At 32.0% G+C, this 17,932-nt stretch overlaps 1 protein-coding gene across 1 annotated transcript in view; it reads right to left on the bottom strand.

Moving 5' to 3' along the window:
• Window positions 1-17,932, bottom strand: part of Diaph2 (diaphanous related formin 2) — an 857,618-nt gene that overhangs the window by 395,237 nt on the left and 444,449 nt on the right. Inside the window, 1 exon segment of the mRNA XM_033760220.1 lies at window positions 12,999-13,128. Within this exon segment, the coding sequence (XP_033616111.1) occupies window positions 12,999-13,128 (130 nt within the window).

Here is a 17,932-nt window from a genome sequence, read left to right as displayed (position 1 = left end):
TTTGCCATGTTGATAGCTGAACCTTGTATCCTATTGTTTTATGTGCATTTCTGCCATTATTGGTAAACCTGAGCATTTTTTACTGCTTTTTTTAGAATGTCTTATCCATGTACCATTTACTCATGTAAAGGTTAAGACTCATTTCTATTTAATTTTCAAGTAAACTAAGAACATCAACTGAGGTAATTAATCGAAATGTTTGATGGGACTGTGCTTATAGTTCAGTCGTAGAGTTCTTGCCTAACACATGAGGCCCTGCATTTGACCCTCAGTACCAAAAAAGAAATTAAAAAAAGAAATGTTTGAGACACCTTATTTCACTGCAAAGAATAACTTTAGTGGATTTCTAATAGTAATATAAATATGAATAAATAGGTAAAGATTTATAAATATAAATATATAAATACATATGTATTTTCAAAGAATAAATAACTGAAAAATATTGACATATGTAAAACAAAACAGACATAGGTATAACTTAGGAGATGCAGGTAGCTACATTAGTAGCATGAAATGAACATATATTTTGTCAACACCTCTCAAGAAGGGATGAGGGACAGTAGAGACAGTTGTTATTTGCTTATCATCATAGAATGTGTTACTATTGTCTGTGTACATATAAAGGTAAACATCAGCTCAGTGGGGCCGGGGATTTAGCTCAGTGGTGCCCCCTCCTGCCTCACAAGCAGAAGATCCTGAGTTCGATTCCCAATACCAGCAGACAAAAAAAAAAAAAAAAAAAAAAAGCAACAAACAAAAAACAACTCAGTGAAACTAAATATGTATTATCAGTTCATCTTAAATTTATGAGAACATTTCATATCTTATATATATTTCAATTGTGTTTTTGATATTGCTAAGACAAGAGATACAGAAACAGAAAAAATCTTTAATTGTGTTATATTCAACATCTTATTTGATTTTTCAACTTTTCTATAAAACCACACTTAATACAGTATGTAGCATGTAATAAGATCTTTATAAATAGTACTTGCTCTGATAAGCATGACTAGGTATCAGAAATTCATAATTAAATGAAAAAACAGTAGCTAGCATAAACATTACCTTTGAATTTTATACAAAAAATGCAAGGAAAATTTACTCTAAAATGACCAAAAAAGAAAATACTTCAGAATCTTTATTATTATATAATCTTCTAAAAAAATCCTTTTTATTTTCCTTTAAACTTTTATTATCAGTTACTTAGACTATTCAATTAAATACTATATGCCTTTTCTTTTCTTCCATGTTTAAATTGGAAAGGATAAAGGACATTCTTACAAAATAGGATACTGGAACATTTATGACAAACCTTTTAATATGATACAAAGATTCTTATATCAAATATGAGATGTTGCTCAAAATATGCAGCCTTTGCAATCATATTTGGAGTCAACTCTAAAACACTCAAGTGGAAAAGAGTACTATAAGAATATATAAAGACAATAAAATGAATGGCATCATTTGCTATTTCAGAAAGTTTTATGATTTTTTGATATTTATTTACTTATTTGGTGCTGGATTTTTTTTTTTAACTAGGGATCGAACTCAGTTCCTTCTGCTTATAATGCAGCTAGTGGAACCACTGAGCTAAATCCACAGCCTGGTCCTGGATATTTAACTCAGAGCCTTGTGCACGCTAACCATATGTCCTACTACTAAGCTACATCCCCATATCCTGTCCTTCATATTAAAAACACTACTGATACTGGGTATGGTAGTGCACACTTATAACCACATTATTCAGAAGGTTGAGGCAGGAGGATTACTTTAAGTTTGAGGCCAATCGGGGTTATCTATTCAGTTCAAGTGCAACTTGAATTGCAAAGCAAGACCCTATCTCAAAAAAAAAAAAAAAAAAAAAAAAAAAAAAAAAAAAAAAAAAATAAAAAAAAAAAAAAAAAAAAAAAAGAAGAAATGAATGAAAAATAAAAACACAATGCAGCAAGGAAACCAAAAACCTGATCACAATAAGCTAAAATTAACACCTTCCTACCTTGAAAAACAAACCATTATTCAGTTATAACACTGTTTTCCTAAGATATTTCACATTATATATCTAATTTTATTTCATAATCATCCTGAAAAATGTATAGGCTATATATTCCCAATTTTATTTTTCAAATTTTAAAACAAGGTACACAAATGAGGAAATGGGTATGGAGAGGTTAGATAGTCAAACTCTGACCAAACAAATACTTGATGACAAAGTTGAAACCAGAATGAATGTGTTATAATTTTCTTCCCTGAACAATCTATTTTTAGCAGGTTTCCTTCACATATAACTATGTCTGAATCTTTTGCCACAGCGCTATTAGCTTCTAACAGGACTGTGAGTTTTTTTGTAATTACTTCAATGAATCTACAAAGTGTGAGTTCCCTTTTGATGGTTTTACATGAAAATATTACTAAGGAGCATGGGTCATATAAAACTGGCATATGGAAATGCTATATTTGCTATTTACTAAGTTTGTCTCGTTCACTTATGGAATCTAAACTCTAGCAACAGACCCCAGTATTTCAAGAAATCACAATAGCTGTGGTAGTATCTATGAATCAATCTTTGTATTCAAGTTAGTTTTTAAATGTGTAAAAAGCAAAGAATGTAGGCAATTGCTTAGGTAGTTCTCCTGTTGTTCGGGGAGTCTCCTGACATCCTTAGCCCTTACCTAACTAAACCAAGCTCATCTTTATTGAACAATATATCAGAAGGAAGCGGTGAAAACTGTAGTACCGAGGTAGAAGGATCCTGAGTTCATGGCCAGCCTGGCCTATACAGTGAATTCAAAGCCAGCCTGAGCTACATAGTACAACTGTGTCTCAAACAATAACAACATCAAAAACACTAACAAAGGAATAAACAGATTGGTGTGATGGTACACATCTGTAATTTCAATATTCTGGGAGACTAAGAGGAAGATTGCAAGTTAGAGCCCATCTTGGGCAATTTAAGGACTTAGATCCTGTCTCAAAAAACAAACAAACAAAAAACAAACAAACAAAAACAAAGAACAATAAAAACTAAAATTAACAAACAAAAAAAGGAACACTGTAGTACTGGAAACCAAGTTGATAAGAGGAGTCCACCTATTTTACAGTGTAGTAAAATGGAATCACCATTCAGGGCATGATCATTTTCTTTTAAATGACTCTGTGTGGCAGCCTAAATCTGGTTCTTTCTTCATTTCTATATTCTTCCTTCTTCTTCTGCTCTCCCGCCTTACCCTGAAAATAGCACTTAACTTTGTTTTTCTCATTGAGTGAGTTTATTGGTACATTTTAGGTATACAGTATAGTTAAATTCATCATTGAGATCTTGGACCTTTACATGACAGGTCTTGGTTCTCATTTTCTCCCCTTACCCCTGCCCTCCCTTCAGCACCTCCTCCCTTCCCTATTTACAAATACTTTATTTCTATTTTTTCATTGCCTCATGTTTTTTTTTATTTTCTCTTATTTCCTTTCCCCTACCCTTCCCACTTCCCCTACATCTTTAGCCTTCTTAAGTGAAATATGTCCCCATGATTTACTTCAAGCATCAGTCAAATTAAAACACTTGATGTGTGAATATTCATTATTTTAAGGGACTACCTTGAAAATAAAATGAGGTAAAATTGACCAATATCCCTTCATGTCCTATTTCCTAACATGAAATAAAAGACAATGACTAAGGGGGAAAAATAGACAGTAAATTTTAATTCAGTATGTGCTACAGGTCAGGATTCAATGATACACATCATAGCATAATACTACTAACAACTGTGGTAAAGACCACCCTGATCTTTATGTGGTACATTTTGTGACTGGTGGATCTTTCTCTTTCTTCTATATTTTTAAATAAAGAAATTGTAATCATCCACTCTTAGACTATAAGATTCTCTGATAAAACCCTTCAGTGCTGTACAACTTCTTGAAAAACAATAATTATCAACAATAATGTGAGATCAACTCCAACAGCAGTTGCCTATTTGCATTTATAAAATGTATATAATCATTATAACAAAGTCTGAGTAAAAATAAGAGGAATCTTTTGAAGCAAAATGTAGTACTGTCCTCATTTACGTAAGTCATTTCACCTTTTTTAAAAATGGAATGACTTTAAAAAAATGCTTTGTTGAATGAGAATACACATTCAGAAGGGGCACATAAGTGACTTGCTGAATGAATTTTCACAAACTAAACCCTCATGTGCCCAGTATTCAGATCAAGAAACTGAACAACACTAAAACACTAGAAGCCTTAGAATACTAACTCACCCCAAGAACTATTATTACAACGGTTATTTTTGTCTTAACCATTTTCGAAGAATACATTTTGAAGACCTGGTTTTCAACTTATTGTATTTGGGTAATAAGTTGAAATAAAAAGGCTGCAAATATAATTAAGGAATTCCAATTACTCAGAAAACCTTACTGTAGGGGTGGATAATGACAGGAGATAAGTTTAGGTTGATATTGAGTAAGCATCCCTTGAATTGACTTTATTATGCCAGTATTTTGTTAGATTTTACATTGCAAAAGCAGATTAGTGATGTCAAGTCCTAAATGGCTTGGTCGAAGGTCCTGGCAGCCAGTAAGTAGAGAGACAAGGGAAGAGCCAGGGATAGGAATACATCCTTCCAGGTTACATCCACAATGACCCACCTGAAACTAGTCACCACCTCCTTACAGCATATTCAGCTACAAATTCATCAGTGGACCAACCCACTGATCAGAACAGTGACCCCATAAACCAATTACCTACCAAACACATGAGACTTCAGGGGGATAATATTCCAGATCAAATTATAACAGTTGGGAAAGCCTTTTTTTGTTTGTTTGTTTTTGGGTTTTTTTTTTTTACACATAGGTTGGGATTAAAAAGATATACAGGACTGAAAAAGGCTGAGCAGGAGAGGTGGCATGTCAGTCCAGCGAGAGTACCAGAGCTTAGGCTATAACACAGGCAAGTAAAGGTGTGTAACAGATTAAGCTGGGCATATAATTCTCTAGTAAAAAAGGCTGATATACAAAATTTAAAGCACACTGAAAAATACCTATGTAAGTCAATTAAGAAATCTTTATGTTGTACAAATGACCAGGCTATGGGCACAACTCAGTGATAGAGTGCTTGTCTAGCATACAGAAAGCCCTAGGTTTGGTTCGCCAATAACACAAGATAGATAGATAAATGATAGATAGATAGATAGATAGATAGATAGATAGATAGATAGACAGACAGATATAGATAAATATATTTAAATCCAAATGGCCATGGTTTCCGCTTTCTTTCACTATTACCTAATGAAAAATTTTTCATCCAATATTTTCTCTAGAAATGAAAAGGTATGGGAGATTTATATGCCATTAATTGAAAAAAACATTTGGCAATAACTAGATTACTGACCAGGAAGAAGGAACCATGAGTTTAAATTTGTTACAAATAGAATTTAATACTTTGTTAAATCTTAGATTGCTTAAGTAACTCTAAGTACTCTAAGAACAGGAGGTGCTCCAAAACTTAAGTATTTTCCAATGAAACTAACAGTAGACACTATATATGTAATTTTTTCAGGCATTAGAATAAAAGATAATTGTTTTAGCAGCTAGCTACATGTTACATTGAGACAGTAAGCTCATATTAGGTCTGACAGAGACTCAGTCCTTACTAATTGTCATAAACAATGACTGTTGGGTGGTTTCTATAACTTTAGGTCTTCTCTATTACCTCATCCGTTTCTAATCTTAATATTCCCCTTGAAAGATGTAAAGTATGGAGCAGGAAATATTCTGAAGTCTTGGTTTCCTTATTCTAACTTATCTTATATTGCCTCTCATATTTACAGTAAACAGTAATTTTCTGGTTGCTGTTCTCTATTTGTCAACTTTCCACAATGTCATATTTAGATATATTCCTGCTGTAGTAAAATGATATGCTATTATTCAATTTTAAAAAGCATTTACTGAGCTCTTACTTCTGTCAGAGATGCTGTGCTAGCACTGAGATATTAAGGAAAAAGAGGATATAGGCCTTGAAACAAAAGAGTTCAATCTAGGTGATACACATAAAAGCCAAAAATTTTTAAAAATGCAAATGTTATATGTGTTAAATGATTTATAAGGCCACTATGCTGTCGGTGACAGAGTGAAAGGAGAAAATTCTGTCAAAACAGAGTGGAGAGATTGTGGACAACTATATAAAGGAAGAAACATTCATAATTGAGTTTTTTTTTATTTGATCAGGATTTACTTTCCATATGTTTTCCAATATCTGAGCATGAATCTCTGTTGTATATTTTAGAACACAATGGGAGTAAATATGTGACTGAATATATATAATGAAATAACTAAAGACAAAGTATGTATACATTTACTGACTGCCATTCAGCTATGTGATCCCAGCCAATTTCTTCATCATTATTGGTCTCAGTTTCTTCAATTATAAAATAATTAAGTTGGACTAAATGATGTCTATGTCCTTTGGAGAAGGGACTAGATAATCTCTAAAGCTTCTACCATGTCATGTTTCTGAGAAATGTTTTAGTTTTCTTTCCTTCTCCCAAAATTTTAGACTCTATTATTTTACATTTTTATTTGTTTCCAAGACTTTTGCATACAGCATCGTCTGAACTTTTATTGTTATTAATCTTGTGAAGAAAGCAGACGGGAAAAACAGCTAGTCACTTATCAATATGAAAATAAAAATGTGGCTGATATCAAAAGATAAAGTTAATCATTAAAATTTAGAAGTTAACAGTATTCACAGGAAACTAGTTTTTATCGTGTAGGATGACACTAATTTCACTGAAGTGAAACTTATTTTGAATTTATGAAAAACCTTAGGATTAATAGTACCTTCAAGTACATTAATGTAATTTCCCCTGTTGAGTAGAATGGTTTTAATTAAACTTTACTAACCCTTTTGGTTTAATCCCTGGAGCTGATCCATAAAATAGTAGAAGTTTTAAATCAAACTATGAAAATCCTTAAAGCTGAAAGTTAAAGTGATATCCATGGAAGGGCATAGTTTATTAAATATATCTACTAAACTAGCAATTATATAAGGAATTATATATATATATATATACATATATTATATGCTTATATATAATCTTTAAAATTATTTATTGGAAAAAGGTAATCATTTATTAAAACTATCTCAGTGATGTAGTCATCATTGTGGCAAACTTTTTTTTTTAATTTAAAGACTCACTGGTATGCCAATCATGAATAAAAGGATATGTAAATTTATAATTTAACCTAGAATAAGATGACCAGAACAATACGATTATATTAATTTTACTGGTAATAAAATTATACTATACAAATTGTTTCTGAACTCTCTCTTCTCTCACCCTGCCCACTACCTTCCCCTTTTCCTACAATAATTAAAGAACTAAATAATGAAAATTAAAACAAAACTACTTTCTAATTCTCTAGGCAATGCTTCATAAACTTTTTCCACCAAAGTACCCCTAATGGAAGAGAAGATTAAACACACACCCTCAGGGATCTGCAGTAAGTGTGAAATTTCTTTGAAATCATCTGTTTTATTTTAAAAATTCATGTGGCTTTTGCATTCTACTCCATAATATATATCTGCTTCAATGTAAAACTGATGTGCTTTTCTCCAATATCTTTGAATTACAGAGCTCTAGGAAAATATGTTAAGTTGATATGATAGGTTTGCATCTTCAGAGAAGCAAATTATTTTAGAAGCTCAGCTTTATGAATAAATATAATTATAAAATAATCTTTCCATTGATCTCACATTTTTTTCTTTTCACTTTAAGGTGAAATTTTTCCTGTTAGTAATTATGTGGGCTACAATTTTAGTACTGAAATAAAAAAATGTATTGCTATAAAAACCAGAAAATATCTTTATTTTATAAAATACCTTTATTTTATAAATAAATTTTTATTTATTATTTATTAAAACTAAATATTTTTATTTTATAAAAGTAAGTATTCAGACATAAAAGGCAAAGCTGATAAAAGCTTCATCATAGATATCATTTCAGTCATTGTGAATTATTTTGACTAAAAACATGTATTTAGGATATATACTCATGTAAAATAATAGGAAACAGATAAATCTCTTACAATTGCAATCTTTTGCAATTTGGATTTTCATAATAAAAATCTTAGAAAACAGTATTGGTAGTAATGCAATGGATCTTTAAATATGTTACAAAATGTAATCATTAACTAAATATTTTATCTATTTCCCTTTAGCTAAAGAAAATATACTATTTGTTTTTAAAGAGACATTATTTCACAAGAAGTCCATTATCAAATAAAATGAATTATATAGTGCTGAACCATTTTTATTTTTAGTGAAAGAAAGTGAATCTTATACAAACAGTATGTTATACACAGCACTGCAGGTGACAGACTGTGACTCAAAAGGGCTGAAATACATATTAAGCAAACAAGTCCTGTTCGCCTCAAATAATAAGGAAAAGCAGTTAACTATAAATGAGAGGTAAATTGCTTCACCTTTCACTATATTTTGTTTCTTCCTGCATACTAAATTTGACAGTATTTTTTTCTAAGGCTTTGGTCACAAAACATTAAAAAAGAAAGAAATGTGTACTGAATACTGATATGAAAACCGATAGTTGACTTAGAGGACAGGCAGGTGAGATTTATAGGCATATTAGGCAGTACAAAATCATTTATAGAGACAGGATTATAATAGAGGCACAGAAAATGGCTCAAGAGAATATATGTCAGGGTACACTTAAATGAAAACAGGGATGCAAACAGGCAGAATGTGCTTCAGAACATTTTCATTTGATAATTCTGAGCCTGAATTTCATAAGGAAAGCAAAAGAACTATTCAAAATAAAGAGAATGCGGATTGCTAAAATGCAAACAATGCGATAGGAAGAGGATTTTCTTACAACAGTCTTGTGAATATACTGACAGAAAGAACGTACAAAAACAGAAATAATCAAAATAAAATACAGATATCTATCTCTTGCAATTAGTAGGGAGAAAGAAGTTGGCAATAATGTGAATGAAAAATATAAAATGATTTACCAAGGACAAATGCATAGGAAAAAAGAACTAGAATCAAACATAATGTATAGTATAAATCAACTTTAAGATTATTCAGTTCTTCATTTCAAATAAGGCAATAAAAATAACTGTAATGTTCTGAGAATTATATCAATTACTACTATGACTACAACTACTACTAATAATAATACTATAACTACTAAAGATAGTGGGCTAGAAATAGTTGCAAGCTTACTATGTTTAAAGCATTTTATTAGATGCTTTACATATGTCAACGTATTTACTTTTATTCTTAGTGTACTTGTCATTAGAGATGAGACAAAATCTTGGAAGTTTAAATTACTAGCTAACTAAAAATCTTGTGTTGTAATCTGCTTTTGTCAATATCAATAATGGATGAAAATATGTGATATGACTTAATGTCTCTGCAACTATTTAAAACATACACACATAGAGTTACACATTGCTTAAGAACAGGTACATGATCTGAAAAATGAGTCATTAGGTGACTTTGTCATTGCACAAACATTATAGAGTATACTTACACATACCAAGATGGCTACAATATCATCAGCAGACATATCTTATGATGCGACCATCCTATATGCAGGGCAGCTGGCCATTTAGCAAAAAGATATATGGCACATGACTATAGTTATATAAATAGTTAAATATTTATAGCATATATAAATAGATTCACATAAATGCATTTACATGACTTGAATGGGTTCCCCAAAGGCATGGAGGTAGGACTTGATGGGAAGTGTTTATTGTCATAAGGGCTTCAGTCTCATGAACAGATTAATGCTGATTATAAAACAGCACAAGGTTGCAAGCATGACTTCTTGTTCTCTTTCGTCATGTAACACCATGCAACATACTATTGTACCACAAGAAGTTCTCAATAAATGTGGCCCCTTGATCTTAAACTTTTCAGACTACAAAACAATAAGAAATAAATTTATATCCTTTATAAATTACCCAGTATATAGTAATATAGTATTCTATTATGACAGCATGAAACAAAATCAAGTCATTTTTATTTGTATAGTATATGCATAATTAGAGTATTTAGAAAAAAAGGTAAACCTCACCCCAGAAAGAATGGCTGCTATCAAGAAATCAACCAATAGCAAATGTTGGTGGTGTTTTGGGGAGAAAGGAACCCCTCTCCACTGTTGGTGGGAGTGCAGACTTGTGCAACCACTATGGAAATCAATATGGAGATACCCCAAAGAGCTGGGACTAGAGGTTCCATTTGACCCCGCTATCCCTCTGCTGGGTATCTTTCCAAAAGAACTAAAAGAATCATATCACAGTGATATATGCACACCAATGTTTATAGTGGCACAGTATGTAATAGCTAAAATTTGGAAACAGTGCATTTGCCCATCAGTCAGAGACTGGATAAAGAAGATATGGTTTTTCTATAAAATGGAATACTACTCAGCCATAAAGAATGAGAAATTAGATTTATTCCTAGGAAAATGGATAAATATTGAGGATATACTCCTAAGTAAAATAAACAAGACACACATGTGTAAATACCAAATAGCTTCTCTGATGTGAAAAACTAAAAATGTAAATAAGATCCAAGTGGTATAATTGACAATATAAAATAGGAAGGAAAGGGCTAAAAATGTAGGGGAAGTGGGAAGGGTAGGGGAAAGGAAATAAGAGAAAAGAAAAAACATGAGAAAATGAAAAAATGGAAATAAAGTCTTGTAAATAGGGGAGGGAGATGGGGATGAGGGAGGGCAGGGTTATGGGAAAAAATGAGAATCAAGATCTGTTATGTAAAGTTGCACGATCCAAATGATAATTGCAACTGTACTGTATACCTAAAATGTACCAATAAACTCAACGAGAAAAAAAAGGTAAATCTTATAGAAGGTTCATCATAAATTTCATTTTAGCAATTCCAAATTTTTCTGCCTAAAAATATACTTATCACATATATTCATGTAAGATAATTGCAAAGAGAAATCTTTCGCAAATAAGAAGGGGATCAAGAGATGGAAGGAGGTAGGAAGGAAGGGAGAAGAAGAAAACATAAAAAGAATTAAGACATGTTATACACATGTACCAACTCTCCACAATGAATGTAATCATCATGTACTGTACTCATGTCCAAATAAAAAAACAAAATTTCAAAAAGGAATCCTTAATATAAGGAATGTAAATATTATGTATTGCAAATACATAGAAAAAAAAGAAACAGGATCAAGAGATGAATGAAGAGAGAAGGGAAGGGAAAGGGGATCGAAAGAAGGAATTAAGAAAAAAATAAATCATTAAAAACCATCAAAAAATTGACAGTACATTTCATTTCAATGCATTCTTACTATACTTCCAAAACCTTTTAAAAATAGATTATATTTTATGTGATAAATATAAATAAAATTTATAAACAAAATAAAATTTAGAAACAAAGCTGATAAAAAGCAATCAAATAGTAATTATACCACCAAGATTATCTAAATTCAGAACTCCTCTGATTTGTGACTTTTAATATATTTCAAATTATAAAATTTCTAACTGTTGCTTTTATTTTACTTTGGTTCCATGTTAGTACATATGCCTCTAGTCACAAATGCATATTTTAAAATCCACATAATAAGTTACAGAAGTTCTTTAGAAAGCAATTGCCAGGCAGCTACTATTATAGTTATAGTAAGTATATTTGCTGATTATATTATAATGTTTTCTTAAAAAAATATAATACTATGGAGTCATGGTGTGTCTTCTGATATTCTGTTCCTTGGAACACAAAATGAGATACATTGGATAAAATTAGAGACACGTTGAGGATCTGGTTACAATCCCAAGTCAGCAGATTCGACACTGCACAATGTTATACAAACTCTCTTCGGGGATTCATGGACTCATGCTCCTTCAAAGAATACTCACAAGTTTATATAATTTGTAATAAACATGGGAAATACATGCTTTTGAGTCCTTACAGCAAGTCCTCAGAATTATAGAATGGAATTACAATTGTAAAATTTCAAATAGGATTGATAGCATAATTTTCTTATCTAAAAGGGAAAATACAATTCTCCACATATATGATCTCTCCTTCACAAATGCTTGCTCCTTCCATCACCTTCAACCTTTTGTTAACTGCTTGTAAAAGTAAAGAATACTGTCAATGCTATTTATCTCAAATTAAAATCTTAGATACATTTTTACTTCCCTTCTCCTGTTTCTTATTGGTGCCAACTATTACCCATTCTATCCCTTTGATGATGCTTTCCTCTCTACCATATCAAGATGAGACATGGCAGCCTGCCACTGAAGTTTGTGAGGTGCCTGCCTTAGCATTTTCACATTATTGTCTACTAATTCTTTCACTTGTCCTAAGACATTCTGCTACTGTGTCTTGTTCACGTGGATTTGTCTCTAGATAGCAGGCCAGATCCTTTAGCAAGCCTGTAAAATTCCATGTTCATATCATGAAGATTTATACCCATTCAACAGTACTTTCTTCCTTATCTAAAGAACTTCGCATTTTCACGTAAACATCTCACACTCATCCTTGTATTAGGCATGAGTGTACACACGCACATTCATGAGTGTATGTATACTCATTTTATTTTATCTTTATTTATTTATTTTTTGGTACCTGGGATCAAACTCAGGTCCTTGCACTTGTGAGGAAGGCGTGGAACCCCTGAGCTAAATCCCAGGCCCTGTATAGTCATTTTAAACACATTCACGGAATGATCATCTTGTAGTTATTTTCCTATCATCAATTATCTGAACAGAGATCTGAATAATCTAGTACAGTACTATTAAAATAAAGATAAAGTAATAAATTATTAAAATGTAGAAAGCTGTCAAACATAAGCTAATCAATTATATTCCTGCTTTTCATATACCGGTAAACAAATCAAAACTATTTCTGTGATTAATGTTCATAAATCTTTAATCTTACCATTTAAAAATGAAACATACAAACCAGGAACAGCCACCAAGCAGTTAAAAATTAATTACCTTTGCTTGCACTTTCTACATGTTCTAGTTCTTCGGGAAATTTCAAGATATCTCTGTAGTTTTCCTCACAAATTTCAGCAATAAAATGCAAAAGTGTTGTTTTTTGATCTGCCGATTTAGTATCTTTGATCTGGAAGGGAATAACATGAAATATTTTAGTAATTTGAATAGACATTTTTCTTAAACAAATGGAACAAATGAATGAGTGAATTCATTAAAACTCACTTAAATTGTTTTTTCTTAATGGAGTCTAGTGGCAAAGCTCTGGATTATAAAATGTGCATATTTTAAAAGTGAGAAATATGACCAATAACAGCATCAAATTAAAGCTTAATGCATATTTTCAAAAATGCCTGCATCATTATGGCAAAATGAACTATTCTTTTCATGAGAGAACATTCATTTAAGTATTTATAGTAATAGCCCAAGTTAATGTGCGTTTATGTTAGCAGCATTTTGTTCTTTGCTGTATTATAAAAATATATTCTTGAAAGCTGGATTCATTTGTGAAATTATATTTATTCCTAGTCATCACTGATGCAAATTAATGTAAAAGAATAAGCACATTTACCCTCCACTTGCATGAGTCACCAGAAAGTACTTCTCAAGGTTGTTCTTAACCAGAATTAGAAAAATAATTTGACCATACAGTTGTGATCATGTTAAATTTTTATTTTTCTACTTATATATTGTATTTATTTTTCAGACACTCTAGGGAAAAGATGCCACAGTTACAATAATAAAAATCTTAATATTAGGGACAAAAATACGCATGATGAAAATCGAATGTTTCCTTTAATATAAATCAGACTAAGCTGCAAATGAAGTCAGAATTTACTCAGAAGCAAAGCATAGAGCATAAATTATCAAGTTTTCTCATTTTGTTGGATGTTTAAATTCTATAATCCTTAGATGTTGGGTTTGTCGAATGATGTTCATACTGATTCAGGGTTTTTAGCTTTAAGGATTACTCTGTTTAGAACAAATGAATATTCTTCACAAACAGGTTTAAGAAAAGGCTATAGAGGATATTTAGGTAAAGAGTAAATTATTCCTTATTGTTTTAGAGATTAAGAAAAAAATTCATAGCACTTAATAATCAGCACCATAGTGAATCTGTTTTGTACTACAGCTTTTAGCAATTGTTCACATTCAGATGATATAAAAAACTTAAAAGAAATATTACAATTAAAGTTAAAGTAAACAAATGGCTACAGAATGCCTAAGGATGATAGATCAATTGTCATAATTATTTCCTTAAAAATTTTTAGAATTACCTTATTCCATATAGGCAAAATATTTAAAATTTTGCATTGTCATACTGATCTGTTAATCAGTTTTCAATACTATAAGGTAGTATTTATTATACTATTGAAGAACAGGCTATAAGAACAACAAAAAAACCAAACATAAACCTCAAGGGCAATTTGTCTTAAGCTAGTAGTTTTAGATGAATAAATGGCAGGCTCTAACTCTTAAAGAGAGGTCTTTAGCTGGAATTACTATGTAATAAATTTAAAAAATGTACCTTTTCCAGAATGTGTAGAACATTTCCAATAATAAATTTAACATCTTATTTTTTTCTTGTAAATTAACTAACCTACTCATCTTAAAATCCTAAAAAATGTTAGATGATTTGATAAATTTCAGGTGCATCTTACAAAGAAAGGAAATCAATCTATATTTTAAGAACTATTCGGAGAACACAATAAAAATAAAAACACTCCCATATGAAACAACAACCAAGACCTAATTCTTGTACACCAAACTGTACAACTATATTATTTTTTAAAATTGCACATGAATAACAAAATGTAGAGGAAACATGGAATTACAAAAACATGTCAATGAGCTCATATGTCACTTTTATGGGTAATATTATTTTCTTATTTTCTTGGCAGGTGTTATTTTGCACTAAGAACTTCAGATTTTGGTATGCATCCTTAAAGTGTTTCATTCTCAGAATTCTAATTAGTTATATATATTTGGTGTCAGTGTCACACAATTTAACTGATATTATGAAATGTAGTAGAATCAATGGCTACATTTTAAAAAGAAACAAAGAATAACAATCTTATTATGTTTGATGAAATCAGAAAGGTTTATTGATAGAGTACGCATGCATTTTAAGGATTATAATATTCCTTTCAAATGACAGACAAACATGGTCAAATACATGCCTTGTCAAGCTGAGAAATAGCCTAGCTGGTCTGCGAAACAAAATGATTAATACATAGTATAATAACATTCATTTAATTATTTATGTTTTTAGAAAACCTTAATACTTATGCCTATTTTAATGTTTAAAACTGGTAGAAAATCATGACAAATTGATGGTATTTTCAATCTTTCTGTATGTGTGTGAACGTTAGATCAATTTTTTAAAAAACAAATATATAATACATAACAAAGAAAGTTTCCATAGTGAAGTGCAATTGCTTTGCATTATCATGTCTTTGGTCTGTCTTATTTAGTCTCTCTTGGTGGCCCAATTGTAAAATTCACTATTAGCACAGAAGGCAACTAAGAACACTTACTTTCATCAATTTTACTAGTTAATGATTTTTGTCCAATAATTTGGTCTTATATTAGATATATTTATCTAGCTACCCATCTACCGTCTATCCCTCCATTTATATGAGGTAGATATCTAGAGATAGATATATAGATAGAATGTATATCAGAGTAGAACAAAAGTAATCAAAAGTAAGTATGTACAAAATCATCTCCAAAATGCTGGGGTTAGTTAATTAAGTAAAAAAATTGTCAATTTGATGTCTGGTTAACTGAAAACTATGTTAAAAATGTGATATTAGAGCAAATATCCAAACAATACTATCATGCATTGCCTATGTCTCATTGAAGACTATAATGTCAGCATCTCAAAGTTTGCTCTAACCAGTAGCAAGGTACATTTTCGTATCTCTGCTTTAGCATTTTGTCTCTTTTGACCAGCCAGTTAAGTAGGGCATTAAACAGCTACATGAATTCTTTGTGAAAGAGACAGAAGGATGAGCAAAATGGTCACACTCCCCTGTCTTATAAATATTTTCAAACAATAAAAACACGAATAGAAGTTTCAGAAATTAACAATAATTCTGCCACCTGCCTCACAAGTGCAAAGTCCTGAGTTCAATTCCCGGTACCACAAAAAAGAAGGAAAAAAAAAGAAAGGAATTAGTAATTCTTTCAAAAGCTAAAAACAATATGTTATGTACCAGGAATCAAACTCGGGACCTTGCACTTGCAAGGCAGGGGGCACCACTGAGCTAAATACCAGGCCCATAAATTCCTTTATCAATGAATAACAATCACAAAAAGAGTCACTGTAAAATGACAAAGTGCCACTAGTTAATAATATACCAATTTTAATTATAATCACCCAGCCCCTAAATGTTACCTATGAAAATTAATAATGGAATTAATTTAGAGGTCCTGGGGAGCAGCAGTATGGTCCAGACCAGAACTGCTGCAGGAAGATCCCAACCAGGGATCCTCTCCGGCCCCAGAGGCTTGGGCAAGCCTCTCCAGCCTTGGCCCACCCAGTAAAGAGCTGCAGAGGCCCATACCATAGCATCTGCGAGTGTTCACAGATCCCTGGGAACAGCAGTGTGGTCAACACCAGTGAAGCTATGGGCAAATCCCAGCCAGGGATCTGCCCCCAAAACCAGAGGATGGGCCAAACATGCCCAGCCAAGGCCTGCACAAGAAAGAGCTGCACAGGCCCACAAGCTTCAGTCCGAGGCCCACCCCATAGCATTAGTGGTTTGAACCAGGAATTGCTGTACTGGTCAATAGCATAGAACAGGGCTATGGGTGGCTTGGTGAGAACTGAAGACCATTGGGTGAACAAAAAGTTCCCTCAGCAAAGGCACAGCAGGCTGCGCCTGTTGAAATGAGAAGACACATAAATAAGTTCCAAAACCAGACTTCCAGATCACCTAATGCAACCCCAAAGGGAAATAGGATGGAACAATCTGATACTCAACCACCTGGACTCCTTGAACAGGCAATGAAATAGGATCAGGAAAAAATGAAGTCACAAATAATTTCTCAGACAACAGCAGAGATTGTGCCCATAGTGCAAGACATAATTAATAAATCTAGAGTGGACACAGATAAAAAAAAAAATAGAGGAGCTGAGGATCATGATGGAATCCCAACATGGGAATCAAATAGAATCCATAAAATGGAAACAAACAGATTTCCAGGAGATTAAAAAGAAAAAAATTTCTTAAAAATAGTAAGGGACCATGAGAAATCAATCCAACAGCTGCTAGATGATGCAAAGAAAAATAATATAAGACTGACTGGAGTCAATGAAGAAATAGGAGAGAGTGCAGATAAAATAAAAAAACTATTCACAGAAGTAATGGCAGAAAACTTCTCAAGTAGGGGAAAACAATCTGACATACAGATAAGTGACTCATACAGGACTTCAACTAGCCAAAATAATAATAATAATAAAAAACTACACAAAGGCATATACTAGTTAAGATTCCAGAAACCCAACAGAAGAACAAAATTCTACAAGAAGTCAGAGAAAAGAAACAAATTGCAAATAAAGGAAAGCCCATCAGAATCACAGAAGAATTCTCAACAGAAAGCTTCAAGGCAAGAATTGGATGGAGTGATGTATTTTAAGCCCTAATATAAAATAACCTACAACCCAGATAGATGTACCCTGCAAAACTATCTTTCGAAATGGTTGGAGAATAAGATACTTTCATGACAAAGAGCACCTTGGCAACTTCATGAATACCAAACCAACACTCAAACATTTAAAGAATATACCCTAGGAAATGACAATGAGGATCACAACCCCAGGAAGACCAGCAGAATGAATCCATCAGGCATGAAAATAAATTAAATGCAAAGGGGGAGAATCCAACAACAACAAAAAAAGTCAAGACAAGGATAAGTCAACACATATC

This window comes from Fukomys damarensis, unplaced genomic scaffold, assembly GCF_012274545.1.
Source record: "Fukomys damarensis isolate Sample0158 unplaced genomic scaffold, DMR_v1.0_HiC HiC_scaffold_39, whole genome shotgun sequence".
In the NCBI taxonomy this organism is placed as follows: domain Eukaryota; kingdom Metazoa; phylum Chordata; class Mammalia; order Rodentia; family Bathyergidae; genus Fukomys; species Fukomys damarensis.
This window is presented reverse-complemented; position numbering and strand designations above follow the sequence as displayed.